Source organism: Myotis yumanensis, unplaced genomic scaffold, assembly GCF_028538775.1.
Source record: "Myotis yumanensis isolate MYYU_CA2020_CCGP unplaced genomic scaffold, mMyoYum1.0.hap1 SCAF_9, whole genome shotgun sequence".
Taxonomy (NCBI): Eukaryota; Metazoa; Chordata; class Mammalia; order Chiroptera; family Vespertilionidae; genus Myotis; species Myotis yumanensis.
The window spans coordinates 32,841,795-32,861,014 of NW_027223760.1; the positions used below are offsets into that span (position 1 = coordinate 32,841,795).

The 19,220-nt window shown below is 48.0% G+C and overlaps 1 protein-coding gene across 1 annotated transcript in view; it reads left to right on the plus strand.

Annotated features, from left to right (window-relative positions):
* TMEM178B (transmembrane protein 178B) overlaps positions 1–19,220 on the plus strand; it is a 347,775-nt gene that overhangs the window by 112,199 nt on the left and 216,356 nt on the right. The window contains exon 2 of the mRNA XM_070424042.1: positions 9,550–9,663. Coding sequence (XP_070280143.1) covers positions 9,550–9,663 — 114 coding nt within the window. The remainder of the gene's footprint in view (positions 1–9,549; positions 9,664–19,220) is intronic.

The following is a 19,220-nucleotide window of genomic DNA, read 5'->3' on the forward strand; positions in this document are numbered from 1 at the left end:
GCTAAGCCTTGCAAATCCTTTGGCTCAGAGCAGCTGGAAGGAGCAGAGGCACTAAGGAGGCATGGGGAGGTGCATCTTAAATTGCAAGAGCCCTTGTCAGCATTGCTGATTGGTGGGTTGCCCAAGGTTTGCCCTCCTGACTCCTGTCCCCTTCCTGCTCTGCTTGGGGACAAAGGTTTGGGGTTAGGGGTGGGAATCCCAATCCTCGTTGGCCCTCCTTGAACCTCTGGAACATTCCTGGTTTCCATCCTGTTTCATCAGGGACACTGTTTTGCTTCTAATGTCAAACCTTTAACCCCCTAAATGCCAGCGTTCCTCTGCTCCCGATGAGGCCAGCTACAGAATTCAGCTGTAATAACGCTGAGACATCTGATCTGTGCCTGTCCCAGTTCCCTACAAGAAAGTCTCCCTGCTTCCTGTTTCTGCTAAGATGTCATTTTAACTTGTTTCTTTGATTTTGAGAAAATACCCTTTATAGAGGAGACAAAGTCCAAAACTTAAAGCTTTAATTGGTTTCATCTTTTAAAAAAATGTTGGGTTACATTTTTTTCTATGTTCTTTGCTTTCTACGCTAGAAAGATGACTACGAACTGTCAGCCCAGTGGGCAAGATAGTCATCAAAGTGAGGCCATGCAGGCGAACGCTGTGGCCACAGCTGAGGCAGGTCAGTGGGACAGACCTGGCATTCTGGGCTTTGCCATTGGCACCATGGGAAGAGGAGCAGCAGGCATAGTGACATCACTTTCTCTCCTTCTTTTTTCCTTCATCAGTAGACATCTAGAGCTCCTTCATGTACAAGACACCATGGCTGCAAAACAGTCCTATTTCTAGGGGCTCTTCACCCAGGCAGCCAGTCATTGCAGCCACGGCGTCAGAAACCACCATGCTCACACAGGGACACGGGCTTTCCTCCAGCTCCCGAGCGGCTCTGGGAGGACCTTCATCTGTCCAAACTCTCCCTCTTCATCAGTCAAACGGGTTATCCTATATAATAAAAGGGTAATATGCAAATGGACCCTAACAGCACAACGACTGGGAATGACTGGTCACTCTGACCACACTGACCACCAGGGGTCAGACGCTCAATGCAGGAGATGCCCCCTGGTGGTCAGTGCACTCCCACAGGGGGAGCTCTGCTCAGCCACAAGCCAGGCTGATAGCTGCCAGCACAGCGGTTGTGGCGGGAGCCTCTCCCGCCTCCTCAGCAGCACTGAGGATGTCCAACTGCAGCTTAGGCCTGCTCCCCACTGGCAAGTGGATATCCCCCGAGGGCTCCTGGGCTGCCAGAGGGATGTCTGACTGTCAGCTTAGGCCCAATACCCTGGGGAGTGGGCCTAAGCCAGCAGGTGGACATCCCCCAAGGGGTCCCAGACTGTGAGAGGGCACAGGCCGGGCTGAGGGACCCTCCCAAGTGCACAAATTTTTGTGCACCGGGCCTCTAGTTTCTTTAATATTTATCTTGTGAGGGTGGCAGGATAAAATATGAGTGTCTGGCATATGGAAGGCATTGAATAGGTGGTTTTTTTGTTTGTTTTTAAAGAAGGAACTCTGAGATGAAGGGAATACGCAGACTCTCAGAGGTGGTCAGTGGTCCATCCCTGTGTCTCTAGGAACTTTGGATCCCCACAGAAGAGAAGAACAGAAGGGTGTGGGGGAGCTGAGAAAGAAATGGGGGAGCTCAGCTCTGGGAGCCCATGTCACCCTTCAAAGTGGCCTCAGCATTAAGTGGGACCAATCCCTTTTACTTACTGCCATTCACACTGTTTTCAAACATGGAAACCACATGCACTGCTCTCCATTAGGGGGTCTTAGTTTGCCCTCTCCCCCAAGTAGAGGGGACAGGGACTTGGGGGCTCCCAGGAAATGGGAGGAGAAACCAGTGATGTGTGCATGTGAGCTTCAGGTCAGACACCAGAGGCCATTCTCTGAGCAAGCTGTGCAGAGTGCGCCCACAGTTACCTTTCCAGAGGATGGGTGCCTCTCGCCCCATCACTGAAGGCTGCCCTCCTGAGCGGTGACTCTCCTGTGCTCCTGCAGGCCACCCGGCAGGAGCCAAGTGGACTTGTGAAGTGTGCCACGTGGGGTTCTGGGTGCTTGACATGGGAGCTGTTACCTTGCCGGGGAGCACCCACTGTTGCTGTGGCTGGAGTAGAGGAGCACCCAGGGCCCCGAGAGCCACTGCTCTTATTCTGTCCACAGAGACCCTGACTTATTTCAAGGCCTTGTGCAAACAGGGCCCAGATGGGTGTTCCACCCTGGGTAGCTCTGCTGGTTGCCCCCAGACACAGCTTCCCAGAAGAGACTAGCAAGTGCTCAGAGCCAACAGTTTCATTTACCTTGTAGATCACTGATCAAGTAACAGGCCTTGATATTCATTCTTCATTCATCCAAATATATACTGAGGGCTTGCTGTGTGCCAATGGCTTGCCTGGCCCTGGGGGTAGAAATGTAAACAAGAGACTTGGTTTCTGATTTGATGGACTCACAGTCTAGCAGTAGAAACTGCTCTTTGGATAAAAAGGATTTGGGGTCGGAGGCATCTGGGAAAGTCTGCATGCCAGACCTGTCCCTCTGGGGGTGTCACAATGTACATTAAAACTCTTAAAGTCCTACAACATTTAAATGTTGTCTAGCCCAACTTTTCTTAAATACATTTGACCATCACATAACCAGCCTCATTCCACTGTTTTTAGTCTTATTGAGATATAATTGGCATAACATTGTATTAGTTTGGTGTGTACAATGTGTTGATTTGCTATCCTATATAATAAAAGCCTAATATGCTAAGTGTCCAGTGGTCCGGTCAGCCATTCAACCAATCAAAGCGTTATATGCTAATGATATGCTAATGTTGCTCAACTGCTCTGTATGGCATGCGCTGACCACCAGGGGGCAGACACTCTGACTGGTAGGTTAGCTTGCCAGTGAGTGAGACGGGCCTGACAGGCCCTGGAGCCCTCCTGTGGTCCCTCCCCGGCTGGCCAACCTCCATCCCTCCCCAGCCCCAATTGTGCACTGGTGGGGTCCCTCAGCCTGGCCTGCACTCTCTCGCAATCCGGGCTGGGGGACAACCCCCTCCCCAGTGCACGAATTTCGTGCACCGGGCCTCTAGTATGTATATATTGCACAATGGTCACCACAGTAAGTCTAGATAACATGCATCACCTCACATAGTTACAATTATCTCCTTGGGATGAGAACTTTTAAGAAATTCTCTCCTAGCAGCTTTCAAATATTCAATGCAGTATTGTTAACTACAGTCACCATGCTGCATATTACATATCCAGAAAGTATTTATCTTATAATTCAGAATTTGTATCTTTTGACCATCTTTCCCCATCTCCCCCCTCCCCCCCCCCACCATTGCCCTGTCTCTGGCAACCCCCAATCTGTTCTTTGTATCTATGCCAGGATTGACTAGCAGACCCTGAGCAATGGATGAATGGTTTACTCTGAAACACGTTTCTGTGAAAGAGAAGACTAAGGGGCTGGTTGGCATAAGGAGCCAAAACAGCCCTGATTTCCTGCCTCCTTAGGCTTTTATTGTAACAACAGCTTGAACTGAAATTAACCTTTAGATACAATCAGCAGGGTAAGTATCTTTGAGAAAGCACATGCTTCTACAACAGTGGTTCTCAACCTGTGGGTCGCGACCCCTTTGGGGGTCAAACGACCCTTTCACAGGGGTCGCCTAAGACCATCGGAAAACGCATATATAATTACATATTGTTTTTGTGATTAATCACTATGCTTTAATTATGTTCAATTTGTAACAATGAAAATACATCCTGCATGTCAGATATTTACATTACGATTCATAACAGTAGCAAAATTACAGTTATGAAGTAGCAACGAAAATAATTTTATGGTTGAGGGTCACCACAACATGAGGAACTGTATTAAAGGGTCGTGGCATTAGGAAGGTTGAGAACCACTGTTCTACAAGGTCAGGTCTTAAAGACTAAACATAGAGATTCCAGCAAAACACCCGGGGCCCAGATTTGTTTGGAAAAGTCAAGGCAGGGGCTGCCACCTTTGGCTAGGTCCCCCAGAGGGCCCCGACCTTTTGGAGAATCCTCCTTACAGACTTTCCAGCCAAGTCCCGTGCTTTTCCCACATATCTATAAGTTTGTTTTTTTAAGATTCCACATTAAGTGAGGTTATATGGTATGTCTTTGTCTGACTTATTTCACTTAGCACAATGCCTTCAAGGTCAATCCATATTGTTGCAAGTGGCAAGATTTTCTTTTTTTTTTTTTTTTACGGCTGAAAAATACTCCATTGTGTATATGGATCTCATATATACATATTCTTTACGCATTTATCTGTTGATGGCCACTTAGGTTGTTTCCATGTCTTGGCTGTGAATAATGTGGCAATGAACATGGGGGTGCAGATATCCCTTTGAAATAGTGATTTCATTTCCTTTGGCTAAATACCCAGAAGTGGAATTGCTGGATCATGTATGTGGTCATTCTAGCTGTAATATTTCAAGGAATCTCCATACTGTTTTCCATACTGGCTGCACAGATCACTCCACTTTTAAAGTGAGGGGGTGAGGGAGTTCTGTTTCTGAGTCTTCCTCAGGCCCACTCTGGCCAATGCTGGGAACAGTTTCGAAGTTGTGGGTTTGTCTTTGGAGCTTACCCCCCACCTCTTCAGGAGCTGCCATGGGTCCTTCATGCCTTTCTCGGCATCTCTTTTCTCTGCTGCTTAGGTTCCCTCTGGTCTGGAGGGAGGGGACTGTGGAAGCCCATTCTCATCTAAGCATTAGTGACTCATGCTACTCCTTCAGACTTATTTAAAAGAGCTTTAAAAATGGGTGCCTAAGAGAACAATATCTGACCCAAAGGAATGACTCTAATGGAAGAATTGAAAGTACTATGGCACCTGCTCAGGGAAGATAATTTTTGATGGAGTCGGGGTGGGTCCCAGCGCTGCCTCTGAAATCACTCTGCCTAAGAAGACTCCTGCTATTACTCTTGAGTAATAGACTCCTTCCCTAAGTACTCAGGATACACGTGAGAGGAAAACCTCCTGCTGGTATGATTGTAAGGTGTGGTCAGATCCAGACTTCAATGTGTGTGCGTCTCAGTCTCTGTGTCATCATCTGTCCTGGGTATACCTGTGCTCTTGTTCTTCCAGCCTCAGAGGGAGTGAGCCTGTACCTGGCCTTTGGATCCAGTCCCTGCCTTGTACCTCTTCTCTGCTCCTGAAGACTGGCCTGCCCTCTGGCTTCCAGTTGGGTTCAGCTATTGGGGAAAACAGGCAGGAGATGACGGAGGGAAGAGGGAGAGGTTGGGTGTTAATACCCTGCCCCCTCACCGCAGGTTGGCTGTGACTCTCTGCCAAAGGCTGCATCACCTCTCCATACAGCCACCCTCTCCATGTCAGGTGACAGCTCCCTTTCTGGGCCTTTGGGTTATGCCAACTCCCGTTGCCAGCGCTAGGTCCCTGCACCACCGTCTGTGGGTCTGTTTACATCCTCTGCCCAGCTTTGTAAATTGTCCCTTTTTGAAAGTCTCCTCCTTTCCCCATGTGGGTATCCTGTCTGTCTAGGACCCTGACATGTAGGAGGGTCACCAGCTCAGAAGGTTGAAGGTGTAAAGTGTCCCTTACCCCCAAGTGCCTCCCATCTCCTAGCTGAGGCTTCCTGAGGGGAGGCTCTGTCTCTGGGTGGAATGCAGGAGTCTGGAAGACAGGCTTGATCTTCCCAGGTAAGGCCCTGGGCTTCGCCACTGCCTTCCAGGTGGCCCCTCTGCACCATTCGTAGCAGGAAAACCTGTTTGCATTGGGAAGCCTGCATTCTGGGCACACGAATTTGGTGCCCAGATGGTGCTTGTGTTTACAAAAGCCCAGCACACTGACAGGACCCGCAGACACATGGATAAATATTTTGCCTCTCTTCTCAGGCAATATTTGAGTCTTTTAAACCTAATTGCTGTCGAGGCAGGAGGCTTGTGTCCCTGAGGCAAGGAAACAGTGAGGCCTCCAACGGGGCCACAGCTGTGGCAGAGGCTCCGCCAGGCTCCCTGGCCAGCCACCTGAGGTGTCTGTCGCCAGCTCCTTGCTCCTGCCGAATGCGCTGGGGGAGACTGGGGCTAAGGGAGGTGACTGCAGCCCACCTGGAACCTGTGGTTATTTGTTGAGTTGTTTTGACACTGAGATAACCTGAGTTTAGCCCCAAATCAGGTACTTTCCTGAGACATTAGTGGTGGGCGCCAACCTGGCTGTAACCAGTGGGATTTTGTCTGGGAGTATTTTGTTTGATCTTCAAATTGTTGCGTGTAGGGCAGCTGCTAGCTTCTATGACACCCTTGTGCAGGTTAGACTGAGGCAGTCCCTCTGGCAGGGGCAATGCTCCCCTATCTCAGCAGGGGGCATGCACAGTGAGTGGGGCAGTGGCTGGATTTCAGCATCCAGGTATCCTCAGAGGTGTTCTTGTCAGGACATAACCTGCTCAACGGTACCTGTCCAAGGTAGTACTCAGCCAAGGTAGTTGCTGATGGTATTCTTGTTAAAATCCTCTATCCTTTTTTTTTTAAAAAATCTTTCCTGTTTCTTTTCTTCCTTTTTTTTCTTTTAAAACACTGTCCTATTTGCTCCTTGGATGACATTTCCAGGTGCAGTGAGAGGCCCCTGTGTGCATTTGCCGTTTCTTCCATCTCACTGTGACTGATAAGCCTCATTGTACACTGTCCGCACAAGGAAGGAGTGTTGCTGTTGACACACAGAGTTCTGCAGCAATCACGCCCTTTTATTCATTACGTTCGAATTTGCCTCAATTATGTCAATCCCCTGTATATAATAGAAGCTGTTGGATCCCTTGCCCACTGTGGTCTTATAAAGGGCACCTCGTATTAGTCATTCCTTTCTTCAAAGCACATGTTATTGGTGCTCACCCTGTGCTGGGAACTAGGGAGATAAAGATGAATGGATAGACAAGTCCCTGCCCTTGAGAAACTCATAATCTAGTGGGGGAGTGAGGCGTGTAAACAGATAAATCACAGCCCATCGGTGTGCTTGCTGGGCAGGACAGGAGCCCGAGGAGGAGGGGGTGGGGCCAGTGATGCCTACTGCTAGGCGCTGTGGGCACAAGGAAGACTTTGCTAGGAGCTGCCATTTAGGCCTCCTCTGAGGACAAGTAGACATGTATCATGTGAAGAAAGGCAGGGAGGAGAGTAGGTGCAGTGTCCTGAACAAGTAGGGCACAGTCGGGGCAAGGTGGGAAGGGCCACCTAGCTGGAGCCCAGGGTGTGTGATGACTGGGCTGAAGGGGACCTGGAGTGGGGGCTGGGGCTTTGTGAGGAGTGTGGGGTACTGTGGGGGTAAACAAGACCACATTTTCCTTTCTGGAAGACACTCCAAGCAGCAATGTGGAGAGTGGCCAGGTGGGGGAAACTCAATCAGACAGTTCTGGGTTCTCATCCTTGAGCTGCTACTTCCTTGAGCAAGTCACTCAATATTCATGAGCCTCCATGTCCTTATTTGTAAAATAGGGGGATGTTCATGATAACGCCTTCTTCATTGGGTTGTATGAGGATTAGGTAGGACAGTGTTCATGACAGCGTTCCTGCTGGTGGGATAAGTACAGGACATGAATGGGTTACAGTGTGTGGATGTTGGTTTCTTCAGCCTCCAGGAAGGCTAGGCAAGGCCAGGCAGCGCTTCTGCTTATCCCAGGTCCTCACACACTTCTCTGTGGGCACCATGACATAAGTCAAGGTGGGAATTGCAGATCTACAAAGCACTTGGCATGGCTCTCCTACCTAGTAAGTCTCAGTAAACAGGGCTGTCCACTGACATCAATCCTTATTCATGTGACTACTACAGAGAGAAGTGGGGACAGAGAAGAGAGGCTGGATCCAGGGACGTTTCTGAGGTAGAGCTGGCAGAATTTGGTGGCCAGTTGGATGTTGGGGAGGAGGGGCACCACCGGAGAGGAGGAGGCCTTAGGATGATTGTGGGATCTGGGATGTCATAGACCAGATGGGAGGTTGTGCTAGTAATGGAAACTGGAGTGTGTGGGTTTGAGGTATGAATGTGAATTGAGGAAGTAGAGACCCAACTGGTAGCCTACTTTGTTCCAGAAGTAGCAAGTTAGGGAAGAATGAAGACAAGGTGGCGATGTGTCAGGGGGCATGTGAGAGACTTCAGGATGCTGTAGGCTAAGGGGACAGAAGCAGAGGATTTGACAAATCAAAGACAAAAGGAAAAGAGTGCATAGCACTTTGCCCAACTTTGCTTCTTTGGATAGCGTCTGTCCCATTGGAGAGTGGCTGCCAATAACTGGTAGTTGGGCAGCTGTCCAGGCATGATTTACAGGAAGGCATTGGTTTCACGAGAGGCACTGTCTAAATTATTGCACTTCTCCAATTGCCAGGTTTGCCTGCTGACAGTGAACCAGGGGTCAAACAATTCAATCAGGTGCCACCACTTATAAATTGAAAATCAGTGGGGTGCAAAATGGATTACCATCAAAATCTATTCAGGTGCAAAACCAAATTTTAAAACCCTAACCTTTAAAAATCATTCCTTTCCTGATTCTTCATGATGCCCTGACATTGAGTTTTAATATCCCTCAAATAAGCAAATGTCCATGGAAATGCCTGCAGGGACTAAGAGTGTCAAGGGAAGAACTCCTAATCATGCCTTCCTGTTGGAATTTGCAAACATGGTGGATTTATGAATTAATACATTGGCAATTCTATTACCTTCTCCAAGGCAGAGGTTCTCAAACTTAAGTGTATAACAGAATCACCTGGAGGGCTTATTAAAATTGAGATTGCAGTCTTGACCTCAGTGTTTCTGATTCAGTGGGTCTGGGGTCAGGCCTGGGAAATTGCATTTCTAGCAAATAATCAGAGGATGCTGATGCTGCAGTCCCAGAACCATAGCTTGAGAGCCTCTGATGTGAAATCTTGGAAAATTTTGATAATTTGACTAACCAAGCATGCGTTGGTCAATAAAAACAAATCAGTAAAAGTCCTATTGGACCAGTTGTTGACTTGTTGAGTGTGTTAAGGGGCTTTAACTTTGTCCAAGAAATCTGAGAAGAGACCGATTCAAGGAGATAGGGATTGATCTGAGTGCTTTGTGTTCACAGGTAAGGTTGGGAGATGGGATAGAGAAAAGGGAAGCGGCCCCTCTAACAAATGACATCACTAAGGTCGAAGCCTGCTCTCTGTTGGTCCAGGGGTGCAAACCAATAATGTCTTTTGATGCCTTGACTTGAAAGTTGAGTTTCTTAAGATTAAACAAACATAGGTACCGCCTTCTTAGCAAGCCATTAGCCTAAACTGTGGCCCTCCCCATCTCCGAATGATGCTAGAGATGTGTTTTTTTTTTTAATCTAAATTGATTGGTGTCTGATATTAGTTCTTCTCTGTTATTCTTTTGGAGTCAAAGTTACTGCCTTGCATAAAGAGTAGGTGTCACTAGGGTCAATATAAAACCAGTCCCTTTCCCCACAGAAAAATGGATCCTGGAAACTGCCCCCAAAATGATTGCTGCCTCATTAACATTTGGTTTCCTGTCTGTCTTTGCCAGGAGAAATTGAGCGATGCACATACATCAAATACCACTACTCCTCAGCCACCATCCCAAGGAACCTCACTTTCAACATCACGAAGACCATCCGCCAGGATGAGTGGCATGCCCTGCGTAAGTACACCTGTTTCCTTCTTTGACTTTGACTTTGACCTTTGGAGGGCTCGGAGGCTTGAATGCCCATCAACAGCTTGGTCTGGACAGATGGATGTGCCTCCTTCTGAGGCCTGTGGACAATCTCAGCACATGGAGGCAGGTCCTCAAAGTGTCCATGTCTGTGGGTCAGAATTGCCTCAGTTGGTTTTGATTGTATTATAGATCTGAGGATTCTGCTTCTAAAATTAAGACAAAAACAAACAAACAAACAAACAAAAAACAACTAGCAATTAGACACTGATCATTGATCGTTCATCACTACCCTGGTAGGTATTTGAGATTTCACCTACCTGACCCAACCAACTCCTGGGATTTCATTCGAGCCTGTCTCCCAGTTGCTTGGAGTATTATTGTGGCAACCTGTTAATCCCTTGTGTCATCCTTTGCACAGGGTTGGTATCGGGCTACATCACTTTGGGAATTTGCATTCGGGTGGGGTCCTCTACTTACAAGATTCTGTTTCCCTCAGAGTGATAGGCTTTGGGACCCTGGTTCTCATGCAGTTGCTTAGCAAAGGTCACAATGTCTGCTTCTATTGTTGGGGAATTTCTTGGTCAGAGATCCTCAGAGACTTAAATTATGATGGAAGTGTGACTTAATGAGCAAACAGAGCTAGTTGGCTATTTTTACCCTTCTGTTCCATGGGGGCTACCTGCTGTGTGTCATGAAACTCGCCTTCATTGCTGGCACGGTTCTTCAGTTGAAAACATCCTTACTCTTTAGTAAGCCTCATGCTGCCCTTGTTTCTTGTCATTTCTTTCCTATTCTGGCTTTTTTCACATGTCTCAAGGTTAAGATTCAGTTTACATTGCTATGTGAATGAGGGCCTTTTACTGTTTCTTGATAAAAAAGGATGGTAAACTTTGATGAAGGCCAAAAACACCTTTCTTCTCCTTATTGCTGCCTGGTTATCTTTTGCATGCCTGGGCCTTCCAGGTATATTTCACTTTTTGGTTTGGCTTTAATCAAACAACCATAGTTTGGAGTGGGAAGTGAGAGAGACAAGTAGAAGTAAACAAAACAGATCAATCATTCATTGGTTTCAGGAAGAAGCTGTGGCCAGGATGGTTGTTCCTACCTGCCACTAGCTCTAAATGATAGGGCAGATGTCAGTGGATGGAAAGGCATTACTCAAATGGTTGTCCCTACAAGCTTTGTCATCATGAGAGGCACTAACCAGGAAATGGGCCAGAGAGGTCATGTTCAAAGACTGTTCCTATGTGCTAGCCATTCAGTAAAGCACACCATATGCTATTTAATCCTAATGTGACTGTTGCCTCAGAGGGTCTAATAATTGGGCCTATTAATTTCCTTTTTGGAGGTAGACATGTAAGGAGTCAACTTCATAAATACATGACCATGACTGCTTATTTCTCACATTGCACTGGTCTAGTGCCGTGGTCGGCAAACTGCGGCTTGCGAGCCACATGCGGCTCTTTGGCCCCTTGAGTGTGGCTCTTCCTAAGCCTTAGGAGTACCCTAATTAAGTTAGTAACAGTGTACCTACCTATATAGTTTAAGTTTAAAAAATTTGGCTCTCAAAAGAAATTTCAATCATTGTACTGTTGATATTTGGCTCTGTTGACTAATGAGTTTGCCGACCACTGGTCTAGTGTAGTTGGTTATAGAAGCCTTAGAGGCTTAGACGGATGTTCAGGATACACAATAGGCCTTGTTGAATAACCACTTAAATATAATTTAAGTCATAGGGGTCATAATGGAATTAAGGAGGAAGAAGTTATTGACATAACAGCTTCAATTCAAATTCACTCAGTTCAACCAAAGTTGCTATGTTTCTTTATGTACCGTCACATGGTGGATACTGAGGCCGCAGCTTACATCTGGAGGCGAAGGAGGGTGGGGGAAAGAGAGATACATTCACACAGCAAGTGATTATGAGGCAATGCCATAATTACGATAATTATGATATAATAAAATTGTTTCTAGCAATGAAAATAGTTTGTGAAAGTTTTTCAGCAAGGAGGAGGATTATTTTAGCATCAATTGCAGTCAGTTGCACAGATGCACTTCAAGGGAAACCTGATAAAACTCTTCTCCCTGTCTATCCAGTAGACTTCTGGAATTCACATAGGTCGCAGTACCACTGAGAATATGTTGCATGGCACTGGTGGAGGAGGGAGGAGGCTGATGCTGAGGTTCGTGGAATGTTCTTGAACCTGATGTCTCCAGGGTCCTCATTCCTGAACTGTAGTGCCGCTGGGTTGTGCAAAAACCAGTGTGCAGCTTATGCTGTGAATTGAGGTGCTCACAGATCTATTTTTAACTGATTGAAACCATCTCCGCCACTGATATTTGCAAAGGTTTGGAGCACCACGTGTTGATGAAGTGGAGGCTGCCCTTTAGTGTGAGATTCATCTGCCTCTCTCACAGAGTGGCCTAATGGGCTGTTGAGTAGGCAGAGAACATTTGCCATTCCTGACATCGATGGCAGCTATTTTTAGCCAGAGGGCAGGTGAGCATCTGTCTCATCTGAAGTTGGTGCTACACGTCATTGGCAAAGCTGGCATCCTGGGGACACACGGTAAATGTCCATTCTAGTTTTCAAAGGTCAGATAGTGATGGCACATAAACCTCCTTGGAAATAAAGTAGAAACTATCAAAGATTAGCAAACTCCTAAGATCAAGCTCTGGAGATTAAAAAAAAACAAAACCCCAAACTCTAATTTATTTACTTGAAAGTCCTTTGCTCTTTAATTTTATTAATGGGATCAAATACATTCATTTGACACTAAATTGGTTGTTATTTTATAAGTTGACCATACTCTCTTACATTCTATAGTTTTTCTCAGTAGATAATTTTTGCCAAAGTGAAGAATTTTGATTTTGTTTTCTGAAACAACTGGCAAATATTTTGGACTTTGGTTAAATTTAGGTTCTACATTTTTCATCAAGAATTTGCATGTGGTCATCAACCGTTGATGAGGAAAACAGTTTGCAATAGGAAAACACACAGTTTGGTTTGAAATTTATGCCAGTGGCTTTGGAACAGTCAGCCCCACCCATGGGAGGCATAACTATTTGGCCCTGAGCTCATTCACCTTCTGGTCAGGTGACCAGCATGTGAAAGACTTCAAATCCAAGTGCAAAGAGATAATAACCACCTTGGGACATAAAGGGCCAGGACACCACGCTCGAGTGTGTGTGTGTGTGTGTGTGTGTGTGTGTGTGGTGGTCGTCTCCATGTATGAGGTCTGAATGCTGAGTTGTCTGAGTGACATGGTGACAATCCTCTGGCTTTGGATTGGATGGTGATTGCTGTGATATATTGTGTGTGCTGGTGCCCATTTGTCCTTCCACCCTGGCCCGAGCTCCCTGGGAAAAGGCAGAACTCCTTCTGGAGTTGGGACCGGTGGCCTCAGTCCACCCTGGCCTGGCCACCTGCCCAGGGCAGCCCACCTGCCTTCCTGCCTGCCTGCTGCCTCTCATTTGGTCCCTGTGACCTGAGCATTTGTCCAGCTTGTGCACTCCTGACCCAGATCCTCCCGCCACCTCTGAGCTGGAGCAGGGCAGGTGAGGGGTCACCAGGCCAGTGAGGACAGGATGGTGGCTGCAGGGGATGAGCTTGTCTAATGCCACTCTCTGGGTGGATTTTCTGCTTCAGTGTTTTGAATATGATAGAATCAGATTAGCAGTTGTCAAGGGGAAGCAGCCTGGCATTGTGGTGGCATCTTAAACGGTGCTGTCTCCTCCCGTAAACTTTTCAGTGTGAGCTTGCAAGGCTTGTTTGGGAAATTCTGTGTCCTGTGCCCAAGAGCGCCTGAAGTCATCTGAGTGGCTCGAGCTTTGCTCTCCCTGCCACAGGTATCCCTTTGACATGTCCTTTCAGACAACCAAGGGCCAGGGCACTGCCCAGTGGCAGGGCAAGGGGAGATGGTGGGAGGGGAGCCTGGGTGCCCGTGACCAGGACTGAGCAGCCAGGAGTGGGAGGCAGCAGGGCCTGGGAAGCTGTCACTGAGAGGTGAGGGCTTCTGAAGGAGGGGCTGGCGTGGGTGGAGCCGGGCCTGGGGATGCACCAGGAGACCTAGGAAGGCTGGCCTCGGTGCCCAATGGAAGGTGTGAGAAGGGTGGCCCTTTCTCACCGCCAGATCTCCCAATCTACTTGGCAGGGACTCTGGGCAGCTGCCACGGAGGTTCCCTGGGTCCGAGCCCTGAGACTCTGTGCTGTGAGCTCAGGTTTTCTCATTCTGCTTGGCATCTTCAAGATGGAGGTTTCAGCTCACAGTTGATTGCCCCTGGCAGAGGGAATCGGGAGCTGGGACTCCACTTCCCTGCAATCAGATCTTCTTATCTTTCAAGAGGCTGAGAGCCAGGAAAGCTAGAGGTTTTTTATTTTTTAAGCCGCCTCCTGTCAAGACTGAGATTTCAGGTAATTAGATCAGATGGTCACAGGGCACATTTCCAGCTGGCCCCCGAGGGAGAGAGAAAGAGAGATGACCTCCTCCCCTCCTCCCTGCTCCCCACCCTTTCCTCCTGAGGGCACTCACACCACCCTAGTCGACACAAACACACACTCACACAGTGGCCCTGAAAAGCGGAATCAGGAGAAATAAGACTAGTGGTTCAAGAGGGAGGGAGGAGACAAGGTAAGGGGCAGTGGGGAGAGAGGGATGGAGGCAGACAGACAGACCGAAATGGAGACTGAGACTTTGGGGAGGAACAAGGACATTTCGTGGACATGTGGCTGAGAGGGAGAAGAAATCAAAATCTAGACTGTCTTGTCTGATGCAGACATGTGGCTCTCTGTCTCCGAATCTCATGACCACTCACAGTGGAGGCCTGTTGGTTAGCTCAGTCTTGGGGACCAGCTGTATGGTGAGAAGCTCAGCCTGTCCGGCTCTCTGGTGTGTATTTTGGTGGTCAAGCCCTACCTAGTCATTCCTCATCTGGCTTCTCTCACGGCCTCTTCCACAACTGCCCCCTCCCTCAACGCCCCCCCCCCCCCCCTTCCAGAATTAGCACATCCTGCCACCAAACCCTAGTCTCCTGGAGCCATCTGTGACCCCCTCCAGCCACCCCAGATACTGCCCACCTCAGGGCCCTGGGCTGCTCCTTGCCTCTCCCCACTGGCACCGGACTTCTGTCCTTAGACTTAGGTATGCTCTTTGCCCAATGGCACTAGCCCTCTCCTTTCTCGATGGACTAGCCTGCAGCTCCTGGACCAGCCTGCTCATTTACCCTCTGGAACTTTCTCCCATTTAGACCTCTGGCCTCCCAGCCCAAGAGTTGCCTGGACCCCTGATCTCTCGTTCTTCAGCCATCCCTGGTTATGACAAGATGAATGTGGCAGAGCACAGGGCTTGGGATGTAAAGAACATACATAATTATAACAATGAAAACCACCTCTTAGCTCTTATCAGCTATAATGCTCCTTGGGGGCTGGGAGTGGCTTGGGGTTTCCACCTAGAAGCCCAGTTCCCGTGTTCTGGCTCCTTTGCAGGCCAGGTAACCCAGCCAGGGCTGCCCTCTTGGCCTCGGAAAAACCTTAGACCAGGACTCAGAATCCAGGCCTGAACTCCAGTGGACTCCCTCCAGCTATTTTTCTTCCTTTCTGTTTTTGGCTGATGTTATGTAAAAGAGCCTAATGAGGTAAACATCCCAGACGTTGGAAGCTTGGGTCCCCTGCAGCGTCAGCCATTTTCCTTCCCCTGCAGCCGCGTCTGAGCACAGCCAGCAAGGCCCTCACTGTGTGCAGTCTGTTGTCAGCCGCCTCTTGCTTGCGAGACCGGCAGCCATGGGGGTCATCCAGCATGAAGCCATCCCCAGAACTGAGAAAGCTTCGAAGCACAGAAACTCAACCAACAGAGCATCGCCATATGCCACTTGGTATTCTAAAGTCTTTTGCAAGTTATCCCACACTTTCTGTCCCCACCCACACTTGCAGAGGATGTTGTAAACCTTTCAGGAGGCCCACAGTCTGCAGCCCACAGGCTGCCCCATGCCCATCCTCCCAGAGCCCCAGAGGGGTTTCTGCAGCAAGCCAGGCAGAGCATGCCATCCCCTAATGTAGTATTGCAACTAGACCTGCTTTTGCAGTGGGAAGTCATGCTCGGACAATCCTTGCTTGTGTCAAAACTTACCTGTGCTCTGTCCCATCTGCTCAGGGGTCTGCTAGACAACAGCTTTACTAATTTGATGAGCTTATTTGAGCTAAGATGTTAATATCTTCTTGGACTACCTTCCATAATAGAATTTTTATCGTCCAAGAGACCTAACTCAAAGGAATGACAGTTGAGGTGATTAAAGGTTGTGTGGAGATACTTTAGCACATGACGCTGTCCTTCCCCACTTAGATAGCTGGCCTGGCCAGGGGTCAGTGATAGAAATGAAGGATTCTTAGGAGTAGGGAAGGGAGGCGGCCTGGAGTAGTGGTGGGGTGGGATAGGGTACAACATTTTCTGTGAAAGACATCCATGTACTGAAAAAAATCTGAGAACCACAGTGCAGTGTAATTGCAGTCTTCAAGCCACAATTCATCAGAATGTGCGGGTCCAATTTCTGTGCTGGGAATTGGTTGGAAGTGTGGCCTAGAGGCATTCTCTCAGCTTCTGCAGACTGGAAGTTGTTCTCTTCCCGCCAAGCATACTGATGAGGATGCCACAAAGGAGAACTGGGCACAACCCCCTGGCATCCTTCATCCATTTGCTCATTTACTCATTCAGGATTCATGGGGTGCCTATTCTGGGAGGAGCCCTGTGGTAGGTGCTGGAGGGGATATTAAAAGGTATTCTGCTTTCCAAATTGGATGATGTATTTCCAGGTGCCAACCAGGCAAGGGATCAAGCTGCTTGTTGCTTAATGTTTATTGACTACCCAGAGAGCACAGGCTCATGCTGTTGACACGCACACATCACAGGTCTTGACCTGCACACAGAAATCAGCAAGGATTCATTGCAGAGGAAATGAAAAGCAAAATAGAAGACAAAACTACCATATCAAGAGGCATGGCCTGCTTTTCACAGCAAGGGAGAAGTAGGGATGGTCTACGATCTGCCTCTTCTTGTTCCTCTAGAGGGGGGATCTGTCCCAGCTCCAGATGCTGATTGTGGCAGGTGATTTGTCTTTCCAATAGGTAAGTCAGAGCTCATTGTCCCTGCAAACCGTGCAGTGAGGGGTGGAAGCAGGCCAGAAGCTGCGTGAGAGTTCCATTGGGCAGGGACAGCTCAGCAGCAGGGAATCTGGGTTGGATGAAACACAGATGTCTGGGCAGCAGACACTTGTCATCCAGGCTGTGGGTCAGCAGGTGCGACTGCTGTAGGTGCTCCTTTGGGGTCTCAGGTCTGCAGGGTTCTGGAAGGAGGAGGCTTGGCCAAAGGAATATGGCATATTAGGGATTAGAATGAGAAATAGAGAATAGTGGCTATGAGAGAAAATGCGCTTTGAGAACTGGGGTATATGGGTCAGGAGTATTGTGTCCAAAACAAGGTGGGAAACCTTTTGAGTCAGAGAGCAGTTTCAAATTGTGATCAGGATTGGTCCAGCCTTCAGAAGCTCAAAGTCTGATAACAAGGTGGCTAGTCTTTTATGATGTTACAAACAGCTCAGCCCCTTCCTGGGACCGGAGAATGGTCATCGTTCCTGAGAAAAACTCCCGGAGAGGGTCAGGGTCTGGGCACAGCAACCAAATCAAAGTGTGTCCTGTCCTTGGACTATTCTCAAAATGTGTTTCTTTTCTGAGTAATGGACCCATCGAGGCATCTTATCTTTTTACAGCCTTGTTTTACAGTTTCCCAGGGCCTGTAAGAAAATGGCTTAACTCTAGTTAATAAGGTGAATAATTATTAAGCAACCATGAGTGTATTCTTGTTATTTGCCCTTCCCCACTTGGGGAATTGGTCTGTTTCTATTTGGTTATAGTGGTCATTTACTTTCCTTCCACATTTCTTTTTGTTAATTGGGAAAAACTGCACAGAAGAGTAAAGATGTATTTCCTTTTGTTATTTTACATTTTATGTGTTATCTATGACCATCCTCCTAAATCCTCCTAATATCGAGCCTCGAATCTCCATCTCATGTTTCTAACATCCTCCTTCATTCAGAAATAGCTTCAAGCTCCATAAACCAGGGGGCATTGGATTGAGTCCCAGCTCTGTCGCTCTCTAGGTGTATGGCCTTGAGCAAACTGAGTGTTTTGAACCCAGTATACTCATCACTAAAATGGAGGTAAATAATACCTGTCTTGAGAGTTATTATAAAATTCAGATCAAATAAAGTGATTCATGCAAAATCAGTTGGTGACTCTGTAAAGTCTGTACCAAGCAGTGGTAGGTGCTATTGCTGTTGGGAGAGGGAGCTGGGCCAGACACCGAGGTCCCCATGGAGCTGGAGGAAAGGCTCTGAAGTGACACGTCATGGACTCAGGGGCTTTCCTGTTCGACTCTGCAAGGCCTGTGTGGGTAAGTTTGCCTTGCGCATGGCTGTACGTGTTGGTGGGCCTGTTGTGGGTTTGCTGTCTGCACAGGTGTGTGTGTGATGGGCTCTTCCATCAGGTGTTTATGCTGTGGGAGTAGAAAGTGGCTGAGAGTATTATTTGTTGAACGACAACAGTGTGGCATATTGTGAAAGGAGTCTCGGAACAGAAAATCATCCATCGGTGCTTGGGATCCTTGGTGGGTTAGCAGCGGCAGAAGCGGCCCTCTCATTTATCAGTTGCGTCCAATAAGATTGCGGTGTAGACAATAACATGGGCTCTAAAAGAAGATTTATACACCAAGTATCTAAACAGTAACATTTTCAGAGCTTTGAACATAAACACACTCTGAGTACATTTGTGATGAAATTGTTGAGGCGAGTATGGAAACGACTGTATCCTTCTCCTAACTGCTGTAGCCCAGCCATGCCTTCCAGGAAGGCTGCGATTTCCAAAATGTACTATGATCAGATCCCCTCTCCTGTTTGCAAAATGAAAACACATATCTCCAAAGAGGATACTATGAGAGTATCTGGGGTATAGGGAAAGGAGGGTCCAGGAAGAACATGGGAGATGCTGTTTGGGACAAGGGGGAGGCAGTGGAGGTGATACTCCCATTCTCAGGAAAGGAGTGCTCCTTATTCTCACCTCAGTGCTCATGGGGGTGCTGGCTGAGGTCCTGGACTCTGTCATTCTGTGTTTTAGCTATGAAGGACCAAGAGTTGCAGGGAGATAGGTTGGCCTTGAAGCTTGGGAGCCATCAGTTGGCTGAGAGGAGGCTGTAGCTCAGCCTGGCCTGAGTCCCCTAGGAACTGCTCCATAGCCATGACTATGGGGAAAAGATGGAACTTAGTCCTGACAAGGGAGGCATTCCAGGAAAGTAGGCTCTGAAGTGCCAAGTCCATGGAGTGGGCAGAAGGCAAGAGCCAGACCCAAAGTGCAGGTAAGGTGGAGTGAGTAGGGCCACCTGGAGAGACCACAGAACACTGCTAAGGCCATTGACTCTGCCACTGCTCAAATTATGAGGACTCGCAGTGTTGGCTGCTGAGAGGAATGCCAGATTTCTCTGTTCATGACTAAGCAGAAA